Source organism: Trichechus manatus, unplaced genomic scaffold, assembly GCF_000243295.1.
Source record: "Trichechus manatus latirostris isolate Lorelei unplaced genomic scaffold, TriManLat1.0 scaffold00073, whole genome shotgun sequence".
NCBI classification, from domain to species: domain Eukaryota; kingdom Metazoa; phylum Chordata; class Mammalia; order Sirenia; family Trichechidae; genus Trichechus; species Trichechus manatus.
In genome coordinates, this window is record NW_004444009.1 from 12,609,675 (window position 1) to 12,624,455 (window position 14,781).

At 51.6% G+C, this 14,781-nt stretch overlaps 1 protein-coding gene across 2 annotated transcripts; it reads left to right on the forward strand.

The window, feature by feature from the left end:
- Nucleotides 1-868: 868 nt before the first annotated feature.
- INKA2 (inka box actin regulator 2) lies at nucleotides 869-14,216 on the forward strand. Of its 2 annotated transcripts, none has more exons than XM_004380408.2 (2): nucleotides 869-1,057; nucleotides 12,882-14,216. In XM_004380408.2, the coding sequence occupies exons 1-2, from the start codon at nucleotides 1,001-1,003 to the stop codon at nucleotides 13,722-13,724; spliced, it is 900 nt and encodes a 299-aa protein (XP_004380465.1). In that variant the 5' UTR covers nucleotides 869-1,000; the 3' UTR covers nucleotides 13,725-14,216. The 2 variants fall into 2 exon arrangements, with proteins under 2 accessions (XP_004380465.1, XP_023590596.1); XM_023734828.1 differs by lacking the exon at nucleotides 869-1,057 and adding an exon at nucleotides 10,347-10,452.
- Nucleotides 14,217-14,781: the final 565 nt, after the last annotated feature.

Sequence of the window (14,781 nt, forward strand, 5' to 3'; positions counted from 1 at the left end):
AATCGGAATATCTTTGAGTGTCCCGCTCCTTTCTCCAACCTTACAAAGCGCTTCGCAAAAGTCCAGAGCAAGAACTAGGATAACTGATGCAGAAGTTCCCATTTTATGTTTTCACAAATAATTACTATCTAAAATTAATTTTTTTAACCTAGCCCCTCCCCCATGCAAGTTCTTGCGAGAAGAGATGTTACCTGTCTTATTCAGTATCCCCAAACCTACAACCGTGCCAGGCGAACAGTAGACCCTCCATTGCTTTGTGTTAAAAGAGTGGACTGAGCATCTGCTCCTCCGCTCTGCACGGTGAGGAGCGGGCTGGGAGCACCCAGCATTAGGAGGTGAGGTGGAGCCACACTCCCAGAGTTCTCGCTGGAAAAGAAAAGAGGTTCCGCGGGGCTTCTGGGAGGCCTGGAAAGGGGGTTGTTGCTTCCTCTGATCGGAGTTTGGGGAAGGAGGTTGATACTATGGCATTTTCAACTCTGAAATCACTAAAATGGTTTCAAAGCCGCTCACTGAGACCACCACCCAGTCTCCACCCATAAAACTGTGCTCTCCCTTCATAACCAGAGGGTCGCGTGTTTGTTGGGCCTTGGTATGGTCTGGCGTCACGTTGCTCTCCCCGCGCTGGCCTAGACCAAGTGTTCCCTGCCAGCCCCCCAGCAGCGGCGACTAGCGCCCTGGGCAAACACCCTCGTCAGGGTCCCCCCGCAGAGGCCCAACACGCCCCCTCCCCCCCGCGACCGCTCTTCTCATTGGCTGAATACATCGCCCCTGAATTCTCATTGGCTGTCCCACTTTTCCCTCCGCCTCCAACACAGACCGCGAGCCGCGAGCAGTCGCGGGAAGCTGCCTTAAGTCCCGGCTTGGGAGCCGAGGCTCGGCTCCGCACTGCTGGAGGCGCGGGTCGCAGAGGTGAGCAACCGGCCCAGCGCGCAGTTTCTGGTGGAGCCGGTTGTTCCCACCCGGGGACTCTCTGGTGGAGCGGAGCCCAGCAAATGGGCGCATGAGGAAGGAGAGCAGGGAAATGGACTGCTATTTGCGTCGCCTCAAACAGGAGCTGGTAAGAACGGAGCTGGCGCTGGGAGGAGGGCGGGGCTGCTCCTCCTCGACGGTACCTATCCCGGGCCCCGGGCCCCCGGAAGCCTGGACGTGTAGGAAAGCCGAAGAGGAAAGGAGAGAACGTGGACTGGCAGGCCCTGGAGGGCAGTGCCTGTCCTAAGGGAAAGGAGCCACGAGGAAACTTCGAGGAAAGATTTATGTTGAGAGTTGAGACAGACAAGAACAAGTGACAGAGGGAGAAACAGAGAGAGACAGCGAGCCAGCCAACCCCAGACTGAAAGACAGATGAGACACCGAAAAACCGGGGGAGGAAAGAAAGTGCACTTAAAGACAGACAGACACACAGTGTGAGACCCAGGCGCTGACACAGAAAGAGCGGCAGCGACTGACCCCGGGAGCGGGACGGGCTGTGCCCGGGTGCTGGCGTTGTCCTGGGGCCTCTTCGAGTGCGCGGGGCTGGCGGGGCGTCAGGAGGAGGGTGCGCAGGCAGAACCCTGCCCCGGGCCAGGAGGTCAGCCGAGGACCGCTCTAAGGGAGCTGGCACCACCTGGGGCCCCCAGCTCTGCCGGGCTTGGCAGAGCTGGAGCGGCTGCGGGGGAAGGCTTGGCCGGCTGTCTGCCCGGGCTTGTCTGCCAGCAGGGAGGGGGCCGGGGGCTGGCAGCTGTAATGACGGGGGAGGGCCCTGCGCGGGAGGAGGGGCGCCGCCTGGCAGATAGCGAGCGGGAGCTGCGAAGGCCCAGCCAGATGTCAGGTCTTGGCGTGCGGAGTGCGGAGGGTGCGTGCGGAGGCTCGGGGTGCAGGGGCTGGAAGAAGTAGCTCAGTCTGGGGACTGGGGGCGGAATCATCTAAATGACGGAAGGGATTCCTACTGAAGCTATGTTAGTGGTTCCTAGGATATTGCCAAAGGAGGGCCGGGTTGATTCCCACTGACTTCTATACCAGTCTCGCCCTCCACCCTCGCCTTTCTTTTCCCTTCAGCCACGGAGTTCGGACAGATATTATGCACGTGCACTGCCACTCTCAGCTCTGCCTGGCTCTCTGTCAACCAGGCTGTCATGTCTTTGCCCCTGTCTGTGACTGTCTTTTAGTTTGTCTCTCTTGGAGTCGGAAGTCTTCTTTGTCTCACTTTTCTCCCTCCCGTTTCTTCTTACTTTTCAGAGCCAGGGGCACCCAGGCTTACAACAGCAGACCTGGATCCAGAATGTGCCAGCCCATGGCTCTCCAGGTTCCATGACAGCCTCTCCCACTCCTGCCCGCAAACTTGCAAACTCTCCACTCTTCCCTTTGGGGGGTGGGGGGAGGGCGCTTGGCAAGCTGTGTCCCAGGACAGCTTTGTGGGGAGGACTGGGCTTGAAGCAGCAGGTGTTCTTCTTGATGCTTCCTTGTCACGTCTCTGTGGCACTCTTCCTGTGTGTCCTGCTCTAGGGCCAGCCTTCTCAGGCAGTGGTCCTTTCTCTGGTCCTTCTTCCTGACGCCTTTTCTGTAGTGACACTCAAATGTAAAAGTTACTGACCCAGTAACTTCAGGTTACTTTGGTGAGGGACAGAAGCATCCCCATCGTTGCTCCTCTGAACCCATACTATGCCCCTTCTCATGCTGGAGTCTTCCCATGCTTCCCATGCCAGTGGGAAGCCCCAGCCCACACATGCACAATTCTGACTTTTCCCGTTCATTTGTCCAGTGTCACAAAGAAAGATCAAGGTCGTCACAGATAATGTCTGAGGTCCAAGGCCCATGTTGAGAAAAGACTCTAATAGAATCCTCCTCTTTGTGCTTGGAATCGGGGACCACACCACCCACCTCAGGATCTGTCTTAATGAAGGGTTTGTGGGTGTTCCTGGCATGGGCTGGAATTTTAAAATCCTACTTATTTGCATTTTTTACAGCACCCTAGGTGGGAGGTGGTGAGGGGAGGAAGACAGTCTGTGGATGCCAGGAGAATAAAAAAGGCAAATAGGAGTCTGCACCGCACTGAGCTCCAGAGCTTGATTTGCACCCTCTCCTGCCAAGGACTTGAGCCCCCAGACCCCAGGAAGAGGAAGGGGAAACGCTGAAGTCACCAGGCTCACTACTAGCTTTCATTTGGCCCTTTGTCTGAGCAGCTTCAGCCTTTGACTCTCTTGTGAGGAAGCCAAACGCCTGGCCCAGGGCCCAGAATGACACTCAGATGGGAGAGGTTTGCACCCCCTTCCCCATGGTGCTCCGCCCCCTCCCCAATGCCAGCCTGCTCAGAGATGAGATGGAACAGAGTGACAGGCAGAGCTGTGAGAGTCTCCCTCCCTCCCTGATACCTCAGCGTAATGCTTGGGCAGCTGGTCTGGATCTCAGTGCCTCAGTTTTCCCAGTAGGAGAGACCACCCCACTGCCGTCAAGTCAGTTCTGACTCATAGCAACCCCATAGGGGTTTCCAAGGCTGTAAATGTGTACAGAACTCATAGCGACCCCATAGGGTTTCCAAGGCTGTAAATCTCTATGGAAGCAGACTGCCCCATCTTTCTCCCATACGGCAGTGGTGGTTTCGAACAGCCGACCTTTCTGTTAGCACTCCAGCACTGTAACCACTGCGCCACTAGTGTTCCTTAATGGGAGAGAAGGGGAAAGTAAAGCTGAATTAGCCCAGGGTCAGCCCTTTGACCACTTTCCTCTGAGGGCTGTGGGGATTGAATTCAGTGCAACTTGGTTGTGGCTGAGATAGGAAGGCGTTGGCTTGTTTACATCCCAGGTCTGCAATGGGCTGTAGGAAAGGCACATTCTCAGTTTATGTTACGAGCTCTGGGGCTTTTGCACTGCAGATGGTTCATCCCAGGCAGGGTCTCCCTTGTCACCAAGGAGCACTTTGTTGCCTGGCTCTGCCCTAAGTTGGTGTATGCCACAGAATGGCACTCACTGAGCTCTACATTTCATTTATCCCACCAAAATCCCTTCAAGAAGCATATGTCCTGCAGACCCCGTGGGGTAAACCAGGTGGAAAAAGAAACACGAATGGGTCATAAAATTATCTTCGTTGAGGGTGTTTTGTGCTCCCCTTCTTCATCCTGTCCCTGTCCTTGGCCCAAAAATTCTAGACAAGAAGAGTCTGTTCCTGAAAACCAAAGTAGCAGAATTTCCCAATTTCCTGAAGCAGAAAATTTGGATTGTAACAAGTGAGCACTGCTGGGAGGCTGAGGGTTTAAGGATCCTGACTTGATTAGTGAGGTATCTGGAAAGCTGGAAGGGGAAGGGGATCGGATTTCAGAGATGAAATGTGGCAGAAGTAGCAGCAGCTGATACACTTCTTCATTAGGATGAGGAGGTCAGGGTTGCAAGGAGTCAACAGGGAACACATCATCCTCTCTCCAGCCGCCAAAGAAGGGCCCTGCCTGAACAGCAGGACTTGGGACCAGCTGTTCCTTGCGCACGGCTCCCTTGGGGGCTTCCGACAAATGGGGTAGACACAGGCACAAAGAAGAAGCAGATGTAAGATGCCTGAAGGGCTGTAGGATCATCTTAAGTTCAGATAGGTGTAGAGGAAATAGAGTACCTAAAGGCTAAGGGGTGAAGGCTCATGAGAAACCGCCAGGCTAGGAAGGCTTCCTGGAGGAGAGGAGGTTGAAGGAAGCCATCTTCTGGAATAGGCATCCTAGCTGAGGTATGGGAAAGCTGCAGAGGGACTTTTCTCAGGCTGGGGAAGGTCCTCCTAGAACAACGTCTCACCTAGAGTTCCCACAAGGCAAGTAGCCACAAGCTCAGGAGGTTCTGGTAGATGAGGAAGGACCAAGGTCTAAAGGCAAAAAAAAAAAAAAAAAAGGAAAGAAAGGGAGATTGAGGAGATACAATAGGAGCAGCTTTCAAATCTTGGGGCAAGAGGCTTAGGTTAGACCAAAGAGCAAATTTCCTGAGGCAGAAAACGGCTTTTTACAAAGGATCTCATAATGTCGTCTTCCTTGACATTTAGGTGACTAGTTAGAAAATAGGAGCCCTGGTGGTGCAGTGATTAAGAGCTATGGCTGCTAACCAAAAGGTCAGCAGTTTGAATCCATCAGCTGCTCCTTGGAAACTCTATGGGACCGTTCTACTCTGTCCTATAGGGTTGCTATGAGTCGGAATCGACTCAATGGCAGCGGGTTTGGTTTGGTTTTGGTTTTAGTTAGACAGTATGGTGTGGCCAGTGGGATGAGCATGGAGTGTGGAATTTGGGATCAGGCCAGCTTGAACTCATATCCTGGCTCTGTGTGATGCTGGCATATAACTTAACCTCTCTGTGCTGAGCTCTTAACCACTGCTCATTTCTACTAGTACCAGTTGCAGTCGAGTCGATTCTGACTCATGGCGACCCCATGTGTGTCAGAGTAGAACTGTGCTCTGTAGGGTTTTCAATGGCTGATTTTTTGGAAGTAGATTGTCAGGCCGCTTCCTTTGTTTCATCTGTAAAAGAGATTTTTAAAATTCCCACTTCATACAGCTATTGTGAATATTAAATGACAGTGTGTATAAAATACCTTCCCAACTGTACGTTCTTAGTGCATATCACAGTGCCTAATAGTATAAGCACTTGGTAAAGTTTTTTTTTTAATATAGTGTTTTAGGTGAAGTTTACAGAGCAGATTAGTTTCCCACTCAATAGTTTATACTCAGATTGTTCCATGACATAGGTTGCACTCCTCTCAATGTGTTAGCACTCTCCCCGTTACCATCCTGAGTTCCCCATTTCCATTCGTCCGGTTTTCCTGCCCCTTCTGCCCTCTCATCTTACTTTTGGGCATATGTTCTTTTGGTTTCATGTAGATGATTGTTCTAAAGAGCACTTTTCTCAGTGTGTTATTGTTTATTATGTCTATTTTGGTGGGCCCTGGTGGTACAGTGGTTAAGCTCTTGGCTGCTAACTGAAATGTCAACAGTTCTAACCCACCAGCTGCTCCACTGGAGAAAGATGTGGCAGTCTGCTTCCATATAGATTACAACCTTGAAGGCTCTATGGGGCAGTTCTACTTTGTTTTATAGGGCTGCTATGAGTCAGAATCGACTTGAGGGCAATGTGTTGTTTTTGGTCTATTATTTTGCTGAAAGGTGCTCTCTGGGAATGGCTTTAGTTTCAAGTTAGAAGGGTGTCTAAGAGCTATAGTCTCGGGGGCTCCTCCAGTCTCTCTCAGACCAGTAAATCTTGTCTTTTTTATGATTTTGAATTTTCTTCTACATTTTTTCCCCCACTCTAACCAGGACATTCTATTGTGATCCCTGTCACAGTGGTCAGTAGTGGTAGCCGGGCACCATCTAGTTCTTCTGGTCTCAGGCTGGTGGAGGCTGTGGTTCCTGTGGTCCATTAGTGTTTCGGACTAATTGTTTCCTTGCCTCTTTGGTTTTCTTCACTTTCCATACTAAATGCCATACTAAGGGGTCTGACCTTTCCTGTAAGCATTGGAGAGCAGCATGGTCAGAGATGTGCTGTGGGGTCTAGGAGGTGGCATGCGGTGGGGAAGGGGGGAATTTGAGGCAGGAGGATGAGTTAAAAGGTTTATATAAGAGTCCAGGAGAGAGATTGTGAAGGCCTGAGCTAGAAAATAGAAGAGGAAGGCAATTTCTTGAGGTCCTTGGATGCCCAAGGAATTTGATTGACTGACTACAGTAAAGAGGAACTAAAGCTGGTCAGGGGAGAAGGGCTTGGTGAGGCTAAGAGGTCTTGGTTTAGAAGCAGCCTCCTGGAAAGAGCCAAGATTGGGCTCCTCTCTCCACCTGCCTGCCTTTTGCTTGAGTCTGTGGCTCCCAATGGATGATTCAGTTGGGAACATAGTCTCATCCGTTTCACATCCTCACTTCCTCCTTTCTTTGCCCTCCTCCCTCCCACAGCTCTTGGCACAATTTCCATTTTACCTTCCTGTTGAGAGTTCCAGCCAAGAGCAGGGGCTGTGAAGGTCACCATTCACTGAGCTGGAGAACGGGCCACTTGGCAAAAGCGGGGCTCTTCCCATTTCCGGCCCTGAGCCTCTTCCTAGCCTCCGGAGGGGCTGAAAGGAACTGTGTGGGGATCCTGTGAGTAATGAAGGGGGGTAGGGGGTGAGTCAGGGCACACTGCCAGGTCCACAGGCAAAGCTGCAGCCTGTGTCAAAGGATTCTGGCTGAGCTGGGAGAGGGCGTGAGATGGATGGATGGAGGGCACAGCTGTGGAATCAGCGAGGGGCCTAGAGGAGGGGCTGGGAAGGGAGTCGAGGATGCTGGCATCACACTTTCCCATCCCTACTCCCCCACACCACAATGGGCCCAGCGAGGGGAAGGGTGCTGTCCATGCACAGCTGACTCCACACTACCCCCTCGAGGGCCCAGGGCTGGAGGTCCAGGATGGTGGAATCTGCTTCCCAATGGCAACTTCCTCTTCAGCCGCAGGCAGTGTGCCTCTTCCCTCTTCAGATGATTCAGTGCAGAGAAGCCTTCAGTGGGAAGGAACTGAATTGGGTCCTGGAGCCTCTCAAAAGGATGGCTTCATGCTCTTCCTCCAGCATAGGATGACAATTGCCCTTTATACTTCCCACTGATTATCCTGGTTTCTTCTCACAACAGTCCCTTGAGGCTGAGGGGTCAGGGATTATGACATGGAAAGTCCACTGGCCTGGGGTTAGTGGGGTCCCACCCCTCCACTAACCAGCCTCTGGACCTTAGGCAATAGATCAGTGTTTCCACTGGTGGCACTCAAGATGGTGTTAGATGATACTCAGATGGACAACTTTTAGTTTAATATATGTGTATGTATAGTTTTATGATTACTATCTGTTTATGGCAAGTGATATACACTTTATATACATTCCTATATAAATATACATTTATTTACATGAAAAGTAGATATAAATAAAATATTAAATAGTAGACGAGGTCATGTGTAGATATGGTGAAAATCATGGAGGAGGTCTAAGAAAGAATGGCGTTTGGGAAACCGAGGAAGATGAACGTCTCAGATCCCTAGTCTCCTAACCCATAAAGTGGGGTAACTGCAGCCTTCCAGAGTGATTGTGGGGATCACATAAGACAATGCAGAGGAAAGGTCGAGTGCGACACACATACGAAAACACAAAACAAAACCCATTGCTGTCAAGTGGATTCCAACTCACGGCAACCCGGTAAGACAGAGTAGAATTGTCCCATAGGCCTTCCAAGGAGTTGCTGGTGGATTCAAACTGCCGACCTTTTAGTTAACAGCCCTAGCTCTTAACCACTGTACCACAAGGGCTTCTACACACATGAGGGGTTACAGACTCACAAACCCAAGCACAAAGAGGCTGGCTAATGTGCTCTATGTCATGCAGCCGAGTTAGTAGTCAGCTAGGACTCCAAGCCAGGTCTCCTAACTACAGTGTGGGGCTAAAGCCTCAGGAGGGAGCCCAGCTGCCATCCACCTCCAGAACAGTGGGGAAATGAGGGATTGGTTTAAACTGCAATGGGAGAGACTGAAGTTTGACATGACGAAAATTTTTAAAATGAAACATTGCAAGGCCCAGGAGCCACTGAGGGCAGGAAATGAACTGGGGTGATAAGGAGGCAGAGGGTGGTGAGAAGTCCTTTCTCAGAAGGGATATGCTTATTAAGGGCATTATTTTTGATGGTGGAGCAGGTTAGCTCTGTCTCTGTGTGGGTGTGAGAGAGAGAAAGAGAGAGACTTAGCTTGGGAAAAAATGGAGAGGACCATTAGCTCGATCCCACCACTCAAACTATGAGAAAATCAGTACCAGTTAGACCCTCTTAGGACTTCTTCAAGGAGTTCCTGAGTGGTTAACACGCTCAACTGCTAACCAAAAGGTTGGAGATTTGAGTCCACCCAGAGGTTCCTCAGAAGAAAGACCTGATGATCTTCTTCCAAAAACTAGTCACTGAAAACCCTATGGAGCACAGTTCTACTCTGACACACGTGGGGTCACCATGAGTTGAAATCCACTCAACAGTAACTGTTTTATCTGTTTTTTTTGTTTTGTTTTGATTTTTTTAACTGGTTATGACTTCTTCAACTGACCCCTGAAGGCAAGTTGAGTATGACTTGGCCCCTGTCCTGAGGAAGGACCTGAGGCTCTGAGGCACTGGGAGGCCAGGGAGGAAGTCAGCATCCTACAGCCTGCAGACTGAGATTTTGGTGTGTTCATTTCTAGATCAAGATTTTCTCTGAGTTGGCCCCTTTCCTTTGCTCCCTATCCCACACTGTCCCTCTTCTCCCTCTTTGGTTCCTGGGATCTGAGAAAGTCCCACGCTCTGGATGAGGAGCGCAGCTTGCCCTCTAGCTCTTTCGCCTTGGGTGACATCATTCCCCTTGGGGTTGAGAAAGGCTGTCCTGCTGGCTCCCCTCTCAGTCAAGACCCAGATGATGCTCCTGCCTCCGCATTCCCCCTGGACCTCCCGGTTTCCCACAGCTCAGGCTTCCTTCTTCTGTTCACACCCCTCTCACAGCTGCCTTCTTGCTCTTCAGGGTCAGCACTGTGCTGGACTGACTGAGCTCGCCGTGAGCGTGAGCAAGAGGATGCTGAGGCTTCCCGTTCCTTTCCCTGGCCTTCCCCTGTGTGGGTTGGGTGTGGAGGAGACGGGACAAGACAAGAGATGCATTTCTCCTTGATCAGACCAGATATGATGAATGGAATCCTATCATTACTATGTGTTAAGTTTCAGCGAGGAAGAAACGTTCTGCAAGTGCATTTAAAAAAAAAAAAAAAAAGCTGTTGCCCTTGAATCGATTCCAACTCATGGTAACTCCATGTGTTACAGAGTAGAATGGATCCATAGGGCTTTCTTGGCTGTGATCTTTACCAAAGCAGATCGCAGGCCTTTCTTCTGCGGTGCCTCTGGATAACTTCGAACCACCAACCTTTAGCACTTGAGAGCAAATGCGTAGGAGGTCTTATATTAAAATAAGAGCCAAATTTTACCCAATGCTTCCTTGGTGTCATGCAGATACATACGTGACCTCACCTAATCTGCACGATAGCTTTATGAGGCAGGAACTATTATTCCCATTTTAAAGAATGGAGAAGTCCATTGAAAAACAGAGAATTTAAATAACCTGCCCAGATCACACAGCTACTCAGTGGCAGAGCTGGGATTTGAACCCTCTTCCATTTGTTTCCAGAACCCAAGATCTTAACCAATACAGAATATTATTTTCCATGTGAGTGCAATTTCAGCTCTTGTTTACTTAAATGGGGTCTCTGTTTTACAGCAGCCCCGAATTCATGCATACCAACACATTCCTTCTCCCTGGAAAACTGTACAAAATGTCAGCATTATTTCTTATGGATTTTTCCACACTGGAAGTGATTGAATGGGGCCATTTCATTCCTCCCACTGCCTCTGACCTGGACTGTGTTCAGCCTTCTGGAAGGAAGCCTGCCGACTCAGACTCCTTGCCTCTTGGTAAAATGAAACCTTGGGCAACTGCCCTGCCTCTCTGCAGTGAGTTACTTTCTGAGGGTCCCAAACACTCTGGAGGGATGATTTGGGGTATTCCGTGGTACTCAATATATGTTTTATGGGTATGTAGCAAGTGCAAGGTGCTAGCTAGTTTCTGGGAGACATCATGATGTGTAGATCTCAGTCCCTGCCCTCAAGTAGTGGATGTACAATCGCTGTTTCATGAGTGACTGAGCGTGCAAGCGCGTGGAGGAGCTTAAGTAGCAGGACCACAGGGCAGAGCATGCTCAGTATGACAGGAGAGGTATGCGGCATGTGTCAGGGAATCGGGAGACGCCCGCAACTGAAAGTTGGAATTGTGTTGTAGAGGGTCTTGGCTACAGGACGAGGGAGTTCAGATTTTATTCTCTGTGCAATGAGGAGCCACCAGAGGCTTCTGAGCAGCAAGTGACATGATCGGAGGTCTATGTGGGGAAGATTGATCAGGCACTCACAAGGCTGGTGGCTGCGAGGCCTTTTAGGAGAGCTCTGCAGCATTCCAGGGGATGGAAGCGAAGATGCGAGACATTTGGGGAAGGAAGACTCCAACACAGCACATGATTAAGAGCTATATGTGGAGGGTGGTGGGGTGGGGGCACTGGAAGGGCAGGTGGGTGAGGCTCTGCAGGCAAGCCTTCTCAGGCTTATGTGTCAGATCCTCTCCTGCCAATCCTGGGGGGCGGAGCAGGAACAGGGGTGGTTGAATGGAAAAGCCAAAAATGAATCTGAGCTTCCAGGTTGGGGTGACAAGGAAAGTGGGGGGCAGAAATAGGGAAATGAGGGAGAAGCTGTTTGCTGGGAAGGGTCGATGATGAGCTTGATTTGAGGCTTAGAGTCCACTCTGCCTGTGCTCTGGGTCTTAGCAGCTGCAGCTGAGCTGTGCAGGCCTTGGGAAGGAAGGGGACAGGAAGGTGGAAGCAGAGAGGCCAGAGCAAGGGGCCATCGGCAAGCACACCCTCCAATTCTGTGGCTTTTACTGCTGCTGCGACCGTCAGATAAGCTCACTTTCCCAAGCCATATGGCAAATCCCTGGGCTGCCAGGGCCTCCACCACCACTTCTGCCCTATCCTGGGGAAGGTGCACAAAGCATGGGCAACCTCAGCGTCAGTCAGCCCCCTCCATCCTTTAGTGCTGCTGGCTCATGAAGAGCTTGCTCCGATCTCCCCACCAGCCCCACCCAGGGTTGGCAGGAGAAGATCTGACAAAGAAGCCTGAGAAGGTCAGCTGTCAGCCCAGCCCTACCCTTCCAGTCCCCCAACCCCTCCACTCTCCAGGCTTAGATCTCTGCATTAAGACAAGCCTGCGAGGTAAGATGATCCTGTGGGTCTCTGGGGGGCTTAAGCAACAGATGGTCCCCACATACAAGGTTTGCTGTTGGTAACTTGAGCAGGATCTGAGGAGGGAGCTAGCGGGGACCAAGACAGCTTGGGCCCAGGGACTGGGACCTTGTGAATGTTATCAGACGTAGCCTCCCTTCACCAGCCTCCAAACTCGGCCCTCACCCAAGTCAATCTCTCAGCCCCTTCCAGCTGGCACCTGGGACTCAGGCCTTAGATACCCACAAAGGGGCTGGGAGAACTGGGCTCCCAGTTCCCTACCCTGGCGTGGCCAGGGCAGTGGAGCCAACTGGGCCAAGAAGGCAGGAAGAGGGTTCAAGCCAAGTCCGAGAGCAACTGAGAGAGGACAGGTGTTTGGGAGGGAGAGGCCGGGCTGGGAAGAGCTGGGCAAGGGTTTCCAGCAAACAGGAGTTTTCTGGTCTCCTCATCTCTCTCCTGATGAACAGGAAACCCCAGGCACAGGGGTTTCTCTTGGAGAATCTGAGCTTCTCTTCTTTCCCTAATGTCCCCTTCACCCTGTGTCCACTGCCCTATAGAGGCAGAATAATAGCCTTAAAGCCCAGCTTCACTGACCAGCCATCTTGAGGCAGTATTTGATCATTTAGACCATAGCATTTGGAGTGAGATATCCTGTGTTTGAGTCCTCGCTCCACGAGCTGTGTCACCTTAGGCAAGTTACTTCACCCCTACCATTGTTCACTCATTTGTTAAAATGAGAATAAAGCAACCTCATAGGTTCTGGCAGTCCATGGTATATTTAATATTCTTCACCAGCACCACAATTCAATAGCATCAATCCTTCTTAATATATATTAATTAGTATCTATTATATATATTAATCACTTAGGATGGTGCCTGCCTTAGCTAGTTAGCTGCCATTAATATAATTTTCTTTATCCAGCTATATCAGTGTTGAAACTCCCCATGACCAGCACTGATCTGCACTGTCCTAGGCTGCACAGCGGTGGGCCAGTGGCAGGCTGGAGTGGCCTGGTTGGAGATGTGTGTTTAGGGAGGTCCAGATTCAGGGCCAGTGAGGGGCAGTCCCACCCGCCTTGTGGCTCACTGGCTCTGTACTTTCTCTCTTCCCTGCAGATGTCCATGAAGGAGGTGGGGGATGGCTTGCAGGATCAGATGAACAGCATGATGGGGGCACTGCAAGAACTGAAGCTCCTCCAGGTGCAGACAGCTTTGGAACAGCTGGAGATCTCTGGAGGGGGTCCTGCCACAGGCTGCCCTGAAAGCCCCTGGACACAGCCCAAGCCTCCTCGATGGGAGGGTGGCAGGGGCCCTGCCAGGCCTTTGGCTAGCTCCCCCTCCAACCAACCTTCTCTTGACAGCAGTGCCAAGTTTCCACGCCACAGTAATGTCTGTGGGAGGGAGGTGTCCCCCCTGCCCAGGACACAGCTGCCAGAGCACCAAAGCTGCACCCAGCAGGGGCCAGAGCGTGTAGAACCAGATGACTGGACCTCCACGTTGATGTCCCGGGGCCGGAATCGACAGCCTCTGGTATTAGGCGACAACGTCTTTGCGGACCTGGTGGGCAACTGGCTGGACTTGCCGGAACTGGAGAAGGGAGGGGAGAAGGGAGAGATTGGGGAGGCTGGTGAGCCTAAAGTGGAGAAGGGCCAGCCCCGGGAGCTGGGCCGCAGGTTTGCCCTGACAGCAAACATCTTTAGGAAGTTCTTGCGGAGTGTGCGGCCTGACCGGGACCGGCTGCTGAAGGAGAAGCCCGGCTGGGTGACACCCATGGCCTCTGAGCCCCGAGCTGGACGCTCCCAGAAGGTCAAGAAGCGGAGTCATTCCAAGGGCTCTGGACATTTCACCTTCCCAGGTGTCAAGGAGCCCAAACGAGGGGAAAGTCCCTCCCCAAGTTGCCCCAAGGCCCTGGAGCCCTCACCCTCTGGCTTTGATATTAACACGGCTGTTTGGGTCTGAATCCTAGAGACAGAAAGTTGACTGGACCCGAGAGGGCCAGGTGGAGACGCTGTGACCCCGGGGAGGAGGGCGGGAGGGCAGTCTGGCTTTCAAAAGCCCAACTCCAGGTTCTTTTCCCCAAGAAAGGAGAGAAGGGCAGAAGCAGGTCCCTAGGTCACCAAGCAAGAGGTCACATGCAGGGCTGACAGCCTGCAATTGGAAGAGGCTGTCTGTCGCAGGGGCTGGCTGGTGGGCTAGGTCGGAGTTCATGGACTGTGTGTTTGTATATGCTTGTTTTGGTGCTGGAGGTGACAGCAGGGAAGGGACAGGGAGAGGAGACCAAGGACCACCACCACCCCACCACCCCCACACCGGGCATTCCTGCATTGCCCCCAAAGACTTCAGTTGAACATTCTATATGGAAAAGGGCACTGGGGCCTCAGGTTCCCCATAGAGGCCCTCAATAAAGACCTCATCTTTGGTGTCACCAGCCTTATGTTTGCTTGCTTGGCAAGGTGAAGTAGTGAACCCCAGCCCTACTGGGAGTTAGAGTGGCAGTGAGCCGAATTCTCATCTCCCACCTTTTCCTGCTGCCTTTGAGATTTCAGCCCATACCTGGACCCAGAGAAAAAAGCCAAACCTGTTGCCATAGAGTTGATTCCAACTCATGGCCACCCCATGTATTACAGGGTAGAACTGAGCCCCATAGGGTTTTCTTGGCTGTAATCTTTACAGAAGCAGATTGCCAAGACTTTCTTCCATGGTACCAGTAGGTAGGTTCCAACCCAGTGCAAACAGTTTGTGCCACCCAGGGACCTGGAGAAGGCCCAGTTACTCTCTATAGTCTCCCAAAAGCACAAGGGGAGGAATGATAATATTTGTTGAGCATTTTACACTTTTGAAAGCCCTTTCATTTATCCATTATCTCAGTAAGTGGGCAAGTAAGGCAGGTATTATCCCCATTTCCCATCCTAAAGGAAATAAGCCTAGATATGTTACTTGTCAAGATCACACCACTGGCAGGAGGTAGAACTGTCCAGGCCTGACTCAAGAGCAGAAGCTGGGCACTGGAGTTACA

Coding starts and splice junctions, on each gene's coding strand:
- INKA2 (XM_004380408.2), top strand. CDS start 1,001: ATGAGGAAGGAGAGCAGGGAAATGGACTGCTATTTGCGTCGCCTCAAA. Junction 1,058..12,881: donor GTCGCCTCAAACAGGAGCTG/GTAAGAACGGAG, acceptor TCTTCCCTGCAG/ATGTCCATGAAGGAGGTGGG.